Source organism: Lissotriton helveticus, chromosome 6 (assembly GCF_964261635.1).
Source record: "Lissotriton helveticus chromosome 6, aLisHel1.1, whole genome shotgun sequence".
In the NCBI taxonomy this organism is placed as follows: domain Eukaryota; kingdom Metazoa; phylum Chordata; class Amphibia; order Caudata; family Salamandridae; genus Lissotriton; species Lissotriton helveticus.
In genome coordinates, this window is record NC_136067.1 from 151,172,006 (window position 1) to 151,186,417 (window position 14,412).

The 14,412-nt window shown below is 46.4% G+C and overlaps 1 protein-coding gene across 2 annotated transcripts in view; it reads left to right on the forward strand.

The window, feature by feature from the left end:
• Nucleotides 1-14,412, forward strand: part of TOGARAM2 (TOG array regulator of axonemal microtubules 2) — a 315,487-nt gene that overhangs the window by 228,582 nt on the left and 72,493 nt on the right. For both annotated transcript variants that reach the window (XM_078647517.1, XM_078647518.1), the window contains 2 exons: nt 89-247; nt 5,662-5,779. In XM_078647517.1, coding sequence (XP_078503643.1) covers nt 89-247; nt 5,662-5,779 — 277 coding nt within the window. The remainder of the gene's footprint in view (nt 1-88; nt 248-5,661; nt 5,780-14,412) is intronic.

Consider the following 14,412-nt stretch of genomic DNA (forward strand, 5'->3'; position numbering starts at 1 on the left):
CTTACAGAATGCATGACATATGTGACCATCTCTGAGTCTGAGATTTCTGTGGGTTTACTAAGCGGACTCCCTTTGATTTCTTTCCCAGCCATCGCAACAGCTCAGTTCGCAAATGCTCTGGGGAACACCTGCTGAGTGTGGTGGAACTGCTGGGGGCTGAGCGACTTCTCTCTGGCACCAAGGATTGTACAGACATGCTGCTGCGCACGATAGCGAAGCTTGCGCAGGACGCGCACCAGGACACCAGGTAGTGCTACTGATCACTTTGTGGGTTATTGCATTCATTTCGTTATCTGCACCATGTCAACCCCAGTTGGCCTAATTCTAGAGAGCCACCTGAGAGAATACTTACCCAGTTAAGAAAAACTGTTCGCTACGTTTATCCCGAAAATGATTCCTTGTGCAATAGGAAGGCAGTTTCAATTTGTTCATTTAGCATTGTGATAAAGTTTGCAGAGAGGTTGTGTTTCTTATATATGTGCCAAAGGAAGCTAGATAACTGTTTGTGCCATTAATTATCTCCATTGCTGGCCTGGGCTCCCCTGATCTCTTTTGTTTCCACGTGACTGACCCCAACAGGCACCCATACGTGGTCCTTCCTATACAGCTCCTTCATGTCCCCACCCATTGGGATTAGGAGGACTCTGTGAAGCCATTGATGAATTATGAATTTATGAATGGGTGAAGGGTATGATTAAGTCTGCTGTAGTCTGATTCCTCAATGTATTTACCTGCTCATTATTATAGCATTGTGACAGTCGTTAATCTTTCTATTTTGTTTGGTTCCGTGCTGCTTTGATCCTTGACTGTAGCCTCGCCTTTGACCTTATGCAGCCCTCTGCTGCCTTTGGGTTAGATTTCTGGGAAAGAGCACATACATACAAACACACAAGATGTTCCTTCATTACCAAGATTGTGACTCACACCTGTTTGTTATGTAGGCTTCTTGGACTACTAAATATTTTTGCTTCTATAAACATCCTAAATAAATGACTAAACCATGCATATTACTTACACTAGTCCTGTTCTGTCTCAGACACAAGCAGGTCTGTCAAGTAAATGAGTGTTGCTTGTCATATTTAGCTTCATGCAATTGAGATTGTCCTGCATTCAGAAGACAATGCGTGTGGAGTGACGGAAGTGACATTTAATTGTGAGGGCCACATTGAACCTCTGAGACCACGTTACAGAAGATGCTTCCAGTCTCTTCGCCTCCTCCCTCCCAGATAGTGCCTTGATCGGAGAGACATCATTCTTTCACAGTTTTAGGTGCCAACCTTTGAAACCAATTTTTGATCAAACATAAAACCACCTTCTTTTACCAAGTCCTCCTCGCCCCTTGGCAGATGTACCTATTTGATTGGCAGCTCATAGAACGTAGCTCATAGGAGCCCTTTTCCTTGGGTATCAGTTGCACTCTATACATCTACTTACACTACATAAGATTACATTACAAAATGCTCGGGTTGTGCAGTGGGCATTGGTGCCCACTTCTTGCACCCTTGGGTACTTTGGCATTATAAAAAAGACTGCCTGTGCTCATTTTGAACTGGTGTAATCACAGTGGGGATTTGTCTCCTTTACATGCGGGTGGGGCTCTGTGCAAAGAAGGAAACACTTTACCTTTGTGCCCATGCCATACTAAATAGAGGTTGAGGGCACGAGTCACAAGGATCCCCCCCAGGTATAAACCTGAGGGCAGGTGAAATAACACACTGTGCCCACCTGCATGGGAATTCCTTTTGGGTTTCAAACCGACTTTCATTAATGCGCTGCTCTCAGCTCTGGTACAAACTGTCTGAATTCACACTTGCTCTGAGTACAGCGCATTGTTTGTGCAAACAGGCGCACTGCCTTGGGGTGTAGCAGGTGCAACTAGATAAAGGTGTGATGACACAAACAGGGACAGTGCGTCCGATATGTTAGTGTCTTAAGGTCTGGGAGATTGGAACCTTGATTGGGAGACCAAGCATCAAGAGCTTGAGTCCTCCAACATTCTCTGCCACCTCGTCCTCCAGAATGAACCCTACACAACAACCCATATCTGAACCCCATCTTTAAATATCTTAGTGTGCTCCTGTTGCTGTATAATTTAGTGTACTAGGATGGAGTGCCTGTCAGAGGTATGAAATCATTCTGGGTCACAAGTTCAAACAAACAAATAATAATGTTTGTGCGATTTTTAGAGTAAACCACAATATGTTCCCTCTATATTATGGTTGTTGCATTGGCAGTATGATGTCAGAGAAAAAAGTCCACTATGTCAGACAATTTTGGGTGAGTGAAACAAAGTCCTTAGATACATTTGTCAACCACATTACAGAGAAGTGTAACCTCCCAACCAGTCAGCACATGGATACCTGCTTCCATGGCAACCATACAGGAATCTTACAGCAGAAGGTACATCTTCGGACGAAGGCCAGGGAACTAGGAGTTAAAGGATCTATAAGAACAAATTTACAATCAATATCAAACTTTAATCTCAAACAAACTAACATTAACCATACAAATCACACAGTCTACAAAACAAACAGAAGACCAGCTGCTTCTGCTGGACTGCTGATTGTATCTTCTTCGTGGTCTTCGCAAGGAGTGGCATTACAATCAAGAAAAGTGTGAAAATATTAAATTAGGTCACTCTCTGTGCACACATTCTGTTTATGAATGTTATTCTATAGACCGTAATAATCTTCCAGCCCAGGTTTAAAGAGTTGAAGCTACATAAACCATTGTGAGTAGTTTGCCAGAAAACAAGGGCCAGGCATTATCACTCCGGTGTTCTTGATCAGGAGGAGAAGGTGAAGGGGTGAGGGTATACAGGCAATGGGTACCAATCTTTGTATGTCACACAAAGAGGTGCTGGGGAAGCATTGCTTGACAGTACTTGAGATCCTTCTCATGATCAGATAGTGAGAGGGTAAGCTCATTTCCCTCTCATGGTACTTGGTGCATTGTACTTTCTGAATCGGTCAATTTATTTATTTGTTTATATAGCGCCTGAATCGACCACAAAAGGGGTATCTCTGCACTTTGGACGGGCAACAAGAAGTGAAGCTATACAACAACATCAAAGAAAGAAAAGAGTAGTCTTAAGCTGCTTTCTAAATTGTAGGTGGTCGGAACATTGTCTCAGGTGTAGAGGTAGTTTATTCCAATACAGGGACCAAGGTGGGAAAGAGACTTCTCACCCAGTCTGGTTTCCTAACTCGGGGAACCATGAGAAGAGACTTAGATCCCGAGCAAAGGGACCTAGAAGGCAGATGAGGTATACATTCCTCAGAAACATAGGCAGGCCGATGTTCCCAGGGCTAACTCCTTTCACAGGAGCACTCACAGCCAGTTGTTAATTTGAGCAGATGGTTGCCAGTGGGAGCCATCAGCACTGGTCTTTGGCGACCGGCGCTTAATTTTCTGCTTCAGACATTTACAGAGAGTAAGGGAGAAGAAAAACGCACATAGTGGAAAGAGACAGGAAGAGAAAGATGGAAAAACCGTCACAAAGGGAAAAAGCAGGATGTGCCTGGTAGTGGATTAAAGAGGCATCAGGTGGATTTATGACTATGCAGTGCACCGACTGGTATTTGAACCGGCCACAGCCTTCTGAGCCTTCTCAGCAGATCATTGGGCAGCAGGACTCATAATTTTACAAATTAAGCACCGCTGACAGCATTGCACGCATCTCATCGGCTGGGCTGCATTGTTGCCTATTTATTATCAGCCGCATACAAAACAGGCAAAGTACTTCAGAGCAGTTCTACGTTGTGCAACATTTCCCACTGCTGCCTGGTGTACTGAACAGCACAGGTCTTAATACTTTCAGCAAGTCTTATTGGACAACATTCCTTTTCCTATCCTGTGCTACCATGTGTCACCGGCAAACCACCTCCTGGGAGCCTGTCATTCCTGCATGCTTCTTGGCTTAGGCGTGTTTTTTCTTTGTGCCTCAGGTTCAGATTCCAGTGTGAAGTGGCTATCGTGAAAAAAGAGCTGAGCTTTGACCATCGTCAATAATCCCTTCCGGTGTATTTATGCATCAGGCCAACATTTCGGAGACAAAAAAAATTTGAAATTATATCAACGTTGGTCATAACCACGTCATCTATGGAAGCAAGAAGCTGCCATAAATATGTGACCATAAGCAGAAGATTGCTAGGTAGTTTACGGTCAACTCTGTGTATTACTGCAGCTTCTCCTGATTGCTGCCAGAGATGTTTACAATTGTACAAAGCCAGCGTCATTACTTCCTTGAGTGGAACTAAGGAAGCCGCCTCAGGGCACCACCTAATGATGTTACCAAACTACTACAGACGGTCTAAAAATCTTCATTTTTTTTCATTGTTTTGTAAAGGAGGAAATTCCCTCCACAGTTCTCGATTTACAGACATTTCTACCACTCTACACACTTACTGCCAATGTCAAATTGATTGGCGTAACGTGAAGTATACATAGAGAGAACACAGAACTTTGTCCCAGACTGTTTCCACACCTTTCTGTCCCTTCCTTCAACAACCTCCTGCCTTGTGGCCAGGCCCTGGAACGGCCTCCCTCTTCATCTCTGGACCTCACCCTTTCTGCTGGAATTCAGGAAAGAACTCAAGACCAGGCTGTTCGACTGAGCCTCCACAGCAAGAATCAGCAGCGTCTGGACACCCTCACAGGGGACTAGCACACTATACAGGTCTTTTTTGATTGAACGTATCCTGTGCTGGAGGAAACCACTTCTCATTGCAAGCAGCAAAGTCATGAAACTCTGCAAGAATAAGAGTAATCCGCACCCATCATGCATTCCAGAGATCGCTAAAAACTGATGCTACACCCACATTTATAACTGCTATATAATGACTAACCCCAAATGAGTACGTATCCACAAACACAGATGCATCTACACACTATTCCGCAGCACTTCATGCGTAAATGCAGTGACGTTGCTGCACTTTACAATGGAATACATCAAAGAGCTGTAGATACAAAGTTTGCAGGTACTTTTCAGTGCAAGCGTACATTCCAGAAATTTGCGTGTTCATCAGAAATGTGTCCAAAATTAGGAATATCTGTATTCTTCAGAGGTGTAGATTTTAGGCTTTGCTGTCTTCTCCCTTGTGTAGACCACCACAACTCTGGCACCGTGGCAGACTCCCTCCGTGAATGTCCTAATTTGTGCTCTCAGGTCCTTGGACTGTCCACGAGCTATATCGCCCTCCATTGTGGTACCCACTGACTTTGTTTCATTCCCTTCACAGCCTTCTGGTAACATGTGGATTCTTCCATGTGAGTGATGCAAATGCACAACACAAAGGAAGATTTACTTTAACCCCTTCAGCGCTGATGACAAAGCCAGCTCGTCATGGGCGTTACCTGCGCTACGCGGATGACGAGCTGGCTTTGTCATAAACCGCGCGATTTTCAAATTTTAGCGCACAGCGGGAAAACCCGCTAGCGCGGTAGAGGTTAAGTATCCCCAAGTTTAGCAGTGGTCATTAAAGAGGTCTAATGACCCTTTAATGCCATTGGAGCCTAAAAATATAACATTCAAGTAACATGGTGTAGAACCTTTATATTGTGTGACTACTTCTTTAACTGCCTCTATAGCTAACACCAGTGAATGTATGTGCCTGGTCCCTCCTCTACACTTGCTAGTGTTGCCTTTCTTTCTTGTTCCAGGTATTATGGCCGGAAGATGCTTTCCGTTCTGATGCCCCATCCAAAGTTTGACGGGCTCATGGAGCGGTCAGTCTGTGCTCATGACTTGCGTGACATCATGACCATCATTAAAAATAAAGTAAGGGATGTTTCCTAAAACATATAAAAGGGATACAAAACAGCACTTCAGTGTGTCAGTGTTATGTGTGAAATGTGTATCATTTGAGGAAGCCCTTCAACACCTCAACCCTTCAACACATCGTAGTAAAAGCAGTCGAGGCAACTGTAGCTCTACTTAAAGGATATATTTGGAAAAAGAAACATGTTTCAACAGGTCTTCCAAGTTAGATGATTCTTGATTACTGATATGGTGTTAATGTAATTGTTCTAGGCATAGGATGTGTCTACTTCCCAAGAACCAGATTACATGAGGAATAAACTGGACAAGCACAATGATGTAAGGAAAACATGAAAGCCAAAATCCTCAAAAGAATCATGGAACGTGGCGCAGCAGCCAAAAGTGCTGCGTTGCGTGACAGGGAGGGAGCAGGAGGGTGCCATATCTACAGACATATAGGTCTCTCCTCCCCTCTCCCTAGTGCCAGCGCTGATTTCAGCTGCCCAGCGCCAGGCACACACCTTAGCGCCATAATGCTGGGGCACGTGCCTGAGTTACCATAGGATTTCCTTCCACTACAAAAAGTTATGCTAAGAAGCATGTTAAAACTTTTCCTACTTTGTATGTGTGCTGCACAGTGCAGCACGCATGCAAAGTTGGCAAAGACAGGGGAAATAAAAACATTTCTCCTTTTAATGCCTCCTTTCAGAGGGCTTTAACTTTTGGCTCTATACCCTGCCTACTATTGTTTGTAGATTGAGTTTAACATCACAAGACATGGGTGGTTGCATGGGAACGCCCAAGTACCACCGATGTAACTCCCCTTTGGTGCAGCTTTGCGTTACGTTTAGGGTACTTTCCAGCACAAAACAAGTTTTGCACTTGAGAGTAAATTTGGAAAAAAACATTTTGTGCTGGTTAGTGTCATCTTCATGATGCTAAACCAGCGCAAAATATTTCAGGATCTCCCCCTTCAACTTACCCTTCATAGCTATTTAGGGTCATAAACACAGCAGAGTAAACTGATGGTCTGTCCGCTCTATTTAGAGTTGGACGGAGTGTCATGTTCCCCGTGGTGGAACCTCCACAGGTTCGGCTACCTGAAACTCTACACCAGTGGGCTGACGGAGTTGGGGCTGTCAGTGTAGGTGCATCAGATTATCAGCCCTATATACACAAGTTGTCTGATATACTTATTTTCAGTTCGGAACCCCCATTGAAAGCCCTGGCAGTCCAAAATAGATTTTTTTAAAGAAAAATTACTCCCACTCCCTGGGAAAAAACATCCATGGTGGTCATTCGTTTTTTGTTTTTCAAAAACAAACTCACGCTTCGGGGATTTGTTTTTTGGAGAAAAAAAGTTTGGATAGCGACCACCTGAAACATGGCTACCATTAAGCAAACCTTTAGTGCCTTCAGAGGAGTTACCATTGCAGCTACTTCTCTGACGGCACAGAGATCTCCGCAGGGCCAGCAGATATCTCTAAACAGGGTGAGCAGCTTTAGTCCGGCTAGGGCAGAGGAGGCAATGGTTAGGACAGTGAGCACTTTTTGTAAAAAGAAACAGATAAAATTAATGTGCAATAATTGTACACACTGTACACACAACCTCCAACAAAATATGAGGTGCCAGTGAGGGCTCAGGTCATTTCCCAGAGGACTGCCGAATCATTTCAGATTCGAGACCCACATCCAAGGCACTCCCCAGAGCTAATGATATTCTGAAAAGTACACCAATGTAGCACAGATTTTTCCTTAACATTTGTTAATAAAATTGGAGCGTTATTGCATAGTAATTTAGTGAAAGTATATTTACAGACTGGATCTGCATTTCACAGATATGTTGCATAGGAAGTTTGTCCTTATTGTTTTGCTGATTTATTTAATTGTCACTATGAAAGCACTTAATATATTCGATATTTTGAGCATCCTTAGTCTACTCATGGACTTCAGTTCCATAATGACAACCTCACATTGACTTAATGGTAACCACTCCCTGAATAATAATATTCATCCATAACATATTGGGAGACTCTTTGGCATTATAATATGCCAACATCACATGATTGTGGTCCCACCATAATGTAGGCCATTCTTGGCAGATTGTGAGGATCATTGAGCTGACTCTGCCAAGCCTGGCACACGTAGCCAACTCTGGTATAATGCTGTCATTTTTGACATATTGTTGGCATCCATGGCATTAAGGTGTCCATCCATAACACAGTGGTGGCCTTGCTACAGTGGAGGCCATTGTTGGAATACTGTAGGTGTTCCTGGCATTTTCGTATCAACCATTATTAAAATGTTGCCCAGCTTGTACATATTGTGGAGATCCTTAACATTATAGCCCATCTCTGGCATGTCATGTTAATCTATGGCAATGTGGCACAGAATCGGTCCATCAGAGGCATTTGAACATCTGGTTCTTGATACAAATGACAGCCAAAGGTTTGGGGTCCAAGTATCCTTATTTAAAGTAAAAACGGGTATTTTAATAATATTTTCCCAGGCAATAGTAAGGATTTGTGTGGAGGAATTATTTATATGTACCACAAATTAAAAGCATGTATTCGGAAACTGGTAAGCTGATGTTTGGAGACAATATGCGAATGGAAATACATGTTTAGAGTTATAGTTGAATTATATATAATTCATGATCAATTGAGGAGACATAGTGCTGATGTTATTTCCTTGGTTCCATACTGCACTGGCATGTGCTGGCTGTTATTTCATTACTCGTGCTGTGGCATTTCCTATTAAGAGCACTTTTTTGACATTACTTCTGATAAGCCATCCTAATATACTTGGGTGGTCAGTAATGCAATCTTATCTGATGTGGCCACTATTGTAACACAAATATTATTTTTTAGTAGCTCCGGACAATTGTATTGATCAGATGTAGCTGTACTTGCAGCGACAGTTCAAAACTCATTTGTGAAAGTATTCGTTGATATTTGTGATCTTGACGTCTCAGAAATGCATCATAGTAGGTTGGCCTAATTTGTATCTAGAAAGAGTTTTTATCAAGTGTTTGATTGATCTAACGTGAGATATCCATTTTGCACATTGGCTTTGTTCAGTAAAGTATAATAATATAGCAAGTAAAATGGAGGTGAGCGCAAACACACATATTTTTGTGGTAACAGGAGAGAGTAATATATACTGTACCACGGCCAAATTGCAGATTGTGACCGTGAAACCTCTGCACAATCTTGACTTCGCCACTTGACCAAACTAGGTGACTGTATGTTTATCACTTTGTATCACTTTGTATCACTTTGCATCACTTTGCATCACTTTATCACTTTACATCACTTTGCAACACTTCATATCACTTTGTATCACTTTGCATCACTTCATTTATCACTTTGCCTCATTGAACGACAGATTTGAGAACACCAATATTGATTTCAATTCAGATTGCGAACTCTTCAAAAACAAAATCTTTATTTGTATATGGTTTAAACCGTAATGTTTTTATCCATATGTGTTTAATAGCATTGCTCATTCACATAGTGTGCATCACACACAGAACTGTCTCATACAAATGAGTAAATATAAAAGGTCTAATCTTAAAGCTGAAAATCATGATTAAAATAGAGGTTAAAATCGTAACGCAACTTTGAGTTTAGAAGTCTGAAATCTAGCTATAGAAATAAAAATTTTACAAACCAGCAAAATTAAATCTACTAAAGGGATAGAATTTCAGACATATACATGATCGGCAAGGCAGTGGTCATGTCGCTTGAGAATTATTACATATGCATAAGCTAAAGTGCGGCAGCCCCTCGTGACCCAGGAGGTTCCTGAATATTCTATGTGAGGGATTTAATTATTTGCCACTTTTGTTTCGTGTGCTTCTTCAACACTTCTGTTTTTTAACGCTTCCGCTACTTTGTATTTGTTTATGACTCTTACACCATTTTCATGGCCTCAAAGATGTGTTACAGTATATATACCCGTGGTTAACTTATGTCACCAAAGTCTTTATGTGTCTGGGTCTCCTCATGTCCATGTACCTTTGAATAATGAGTTTCTGTCCCTGTGTCTGTTTCCCTCAGTGTCTGTGATTCTCTGTCACAGGATCTCCCTGTCCTACTCCCTGTCTCTCTATCCTACTGCCACCACGTGTTTTATTTTGGGGTGTAAATTGTTTACTAATCAACTGCCTCTCCTGAAGCTAGTGATATATGTTATGAAACTGTACCCCAGTAGTTTTAGAATTTTCCGACTCTTCTCACAACAATCAATCAATCAATCAATCAGGTCATTTGTAGAGCGCACTACTCACCCGTAGGGTCTCAAGGCGCTGGGAGGGGGGGGGTGTTGCTACTGCTCGAACAGCCAGGTCTTGAGCTTCTTCCTGAAGGAGAGGTGGTCTTGGGTCAGGCGCAGATTGGTCGGAAGTGAGTTCCAGGTCTTGGCGGCCAGGTAGGAGAATGACCTTCCTCCTGTTGTCGCTCTTCGGATGCGGGGGACGGCGGCGAGGGCGTGGTTGGTTGATCTGAGGAGGCGCTTGGGAGTGTAGAAGTTGATCCGGTTGTTGAGGTAGCTCGGGCCTTGGTCGTGTAGGGCTTTGTGCGCGTGGGTGAGGAGCCGGAAGGTGATTCTCTTGTTGACCGGGAGCCAGTGCAGATCTCTCAGGTGTCCGGAGATGTGGCTGCGTCGGGGGATGTCGAGGATGAGTCTCGCCGAGGCGTTCTGGATCCGCTGGAGTCTCTTCTGGAGTTTGGCGGTGGTTCCGGCGTAGAGGGCGTTGCCGTAGTCCAGTCGGCTGGTGACGAGGGCTTGGGTGACCGTCTTCCTCGTCTCGGTGGGGATCCACCGGAAGATCTTACGTAGCATGCGCAGGATGTTGAAGCATGACGAGGAGACGGCGTTGACTTGTCTGGTCATGGAGAGGGAGGAGTCCAGGATGAAGCCCAGGTTGCGTGCGTGGTCCGTCGGTTTGGGTGCGGTGCCCAGGGCGGGGGGCCACCAGGAGTCGTCCCAGGCGGAGGGTGTGGAGCCCAGGATGAGGACCTCCGTCTTGTCTGAGTTCAGTTTCAGGCGGCTGGTTGTCATCCATTCGGCTACGTCTCTCATCCCTTCGTGCAGGTTGGCTCTGGCGGTGTCGGGGTCGTTGGTCAGGGAGAGGATCAGCTGGGTGTCGTCCGCGTAGGAGATGATGTTGAGGTTGTGTTGGCGTGCGATGGTCGCGAGGGGGCTCATGTAGACGTTGAAGAGGGTGGGGCTCAGTGAGGATCCTTGAGGGACGCCGCAGATGACTTTGGTGGCCTCTGACTTGTACGGTGGTAGGCGGACTCTTTGTGTTCTTCCGTCGAGGAAGGAGGTGATCCATTCCAGTGCCTTCTCCTGGATTCCGATGTTGCTGAGGCGCTGTACTAGGGTGCGGTGGCAGACCGTGTCGAAAGCCGCGGAGAGGTCCAGGAGGATGAGGGCCGCTGTTTCTCCGTTGTCCATCAGGGTTCGAAGGTCGTCGGTGGCGGCGATGAGGGCGGTCTCGGTGCTGTGGTTCGCTCGGAAGCCGGACTGTGAGGGGTCGAGGGATCCATTCGTCTCGAGGAAGGCGGCCAGCTGTTTGTTGACGGTCTTCTCGATGACTTTGGCCGGGAACGGGAGGAGCGAGATGGGACGGTAGTTTTTGAGGTCGGTGGGGTTTGCTGTTGGTTTCTTGAGGAGAGCGCTGAGTTCGGCGTGCTTCCAGCTCTCAGGGAAGGTGGCGGAGTCGAAGGAGGTGTTGATGATGTCCCGCAGGTGGGGTGCGAGGACAGCGTCGGCCTTGTTGAAGATGTGGTGAGGGCAGGGGTCAGTCGGAGATCCGGAATGGATGGAGTTCATGGTGCGGATGGTGTCTTCGGTGCTGATCGGGGTCCAGGTGCGGAGGGTGGTGGTGGGTGGCGTCGTTGCGGTTGTGGCTTGCGTTGGTTGGTTGTTGAAGCTGTTGTGTATGTCCGTGATCTTGTTGTGGAAGTAGGACGCGAGGGAGTTGCAGAGGTCTTGCGATGGGGTGATGTCGTTGTTTCCGGCGCTGGGGTTGGAGAGCTCTTTCACGATGTTGAAGAGTTCCTTGCAGTTGTGTGCGTTGTTGTCCAGCCGGTCCTTGTATGCATTTTTCTTGGTGGCGCGGATCAGTTGGTGGTGTTTCCGGGTGGCGAGCTTGAGGGTGGTCATGTTGTCCGTCGTTGGTTCCCTTCTCCAGGCTTTCTCGAGGGCTCGACAGTTCTTCTTGGAGCTCTTGAGTTCGTCGGTGAACCATGGTGTTTTTCTGCTGCAGGATCTGCTGGGTGGGGTTCTCAGAGGGGCGAGTTCGTCCGCGCAGTCGTTGATCCATTTCGTGAGGTTGTCGGCGGCCTGGCTGGGGTTCGCTGAGTTGGCGGGAGGGTGCTGGCTCAGGGAGGCGGTGAGCTGGTCGGCTGTGATCTTGTTCCAGCTTCTTCGAGCAACCTGTTGCTGGAGGTGGTGGATCGTCGTTCTTCTGAAGGTGAAGTGGACGCAGCTGTGGTCCGTCCAGTGGAGTCCTGTTGCGTGGCTGAAGGTGACGTCTTTGCTGGATGAGAAGACGGCGTCGAGAGTGTGTCCGGCGAGGTGGGTGGGGGTGGTCACCAGTTGCTTGAGTCCGAGGTTGTCGAGGTTGTCGAGCAGGGTGATGGTGTTGCGGTCGTTGTTGTTCTCCAGGTGGAAGTTGAGGTCCCCCAGGAGGATGTAGTCGGCGGAGGGGAGAGCGTGCGGGCTGACGAAGTCGGCGATGTCCTCGCTGAATCGTGTGCGTGGTCCCGGGGGTCGGTAGATCAGGGTGCCTCTGAGGGTGGTCTTCGGGTTGGTGTGGATCTGGAAGTGCAGGTGTTCGGCGGCGGTGAGGGTGTCATCGGTGTTGGTAGTGATGCGGATGGTGTCTCTGTGGATGATGGCGATGCCTCCTCCGGTCTGGTTGTCTCGGTCCCTCCGGACGATCTTGTAGCCTTCTGGGATGGCGATGGCGATGTCTGGGGCTGAGGAGGCGTTCATCCAGGTCTCGGTGATGAAGGCAACGTCGGGGGCGGTGGTGTCGAGCAGGTTCCAGAGTTCTACGGCGTGTCTGTGGACGGAGCGGGTGTTGAGCAGGATACACTTGAGGTGGGTGCTGCTGGAGTTCGGCTTGGCGGGTGCAGGGAAGGTCCGGATGCAGGTGAACTTGCAGGCGTGGCAGCTGAAAGGTCCGTGGGTGTGCTTCGGGGCGGCTCGGTGACATCCTGGGATGTGGCCGGTGTTGAGTGCGATGAGGTCGGCGGCGCTGTAGGTTCGTCGGGTCGGCTTCCGTCGGTGGGGGCCAGGGCTCCTGGCACTGGGCGCGGTCCAGGCGCGGACGGGCGCAGACGGGCTTACCTTTGGCGCGCCTTCGGCGCACAATCGGCGCGCCCGCTGCGCGTGACCGCTGCGCGTTCGCACGGTCGCCATTTAAGGCCAAGTGCGCGGGTGGGCGGAGCAGCTGGGAGGCGGGAGCGGGGAGGGAAACAGAAGAGAAAAGGGGCGGGGCTCAAGGCGGTGGCGGGAAGCGGGGGCAAAGCGCGACGATAAACGGCAATTAACAAGCACAAATCTAAGTGAAAACAGGGGAAAAAGACAGCGACACACGATCTGGGGAAAACAAGCACAAATTCTGGCAAAAAGCGGGTGAAAAATACAGTGACACACGATCTGGGGAAAACAAGCACAAATTCAGGCAAAAAGCGGGTGAAAAATACAGTGACACACGATCTGGGGAAGAAATAAAAACAAGCACAAATTCAGGCAAAAACAAGCACAATTACAGGCGAAAACGGGGGAAACACCACGGAGATCGCTCAGGGCGGCAGCGAGGCCGGCGCTGAGACAGAGGCAGGCACTGGGGGCACACGCAGCAGCTGGTGGCCGTGCGGCGCGGGGGTGTCCCACAAGTGGGACACCCCAAAAAAACATATTTTCCGAACTTCCTAAAAAAATCTCTGCTTGTGGGGTTAAAAAAAAGATGAGACGAAACATAAAAAAGTGCTTAAAAAAATCATACATGAATTTCATACTTCAGTAAACTTGGCCATGTGTTTGACAGTGTGCTTCTCCCAATGCTCACATTTGTATCTTTGTGTAATACATATGCAAAAAGTTCACAATGGTGAGTTTGTACACTTTAATGGATCACATCCACAACTTTACAACAGTCTGGCCACACTGACCTTCCTGTGGGAGAGAGAGAGCGAGAGTGTGTGTGTGTGTGTTTGTGCATGCATGCGTCTGTGGGTGTGTGACCCCAAGGGTGCAGAGCAGGAATATTGATGTATAAATATCGATATATATAAATATTGCTGCAAAAATATTGTGGGGAAGAAATATCGACAGCAAAAATATTGTCGACAAGAATATCGATCAACAGGTAAGTAATATTGATTACAAAAATATCGAGGTGTTGAATATCGTTTACAAAAATATAGTTGTAAAATATATCGAATTAATAATGTCATGTATGTTAGTGTTTTTAATGAGAATTGTCATTTTAATATATATGTTAAAATGTTTCTATTTATTTATTTATTTTTTATTTAATTTTGCATTTTTAGTTCCGTAGCAGGTTGTGGGTTTATAAGGGAATAGGGTGGGAAGTAATTTACTTATATAACATTTATTAAATAATTAATATG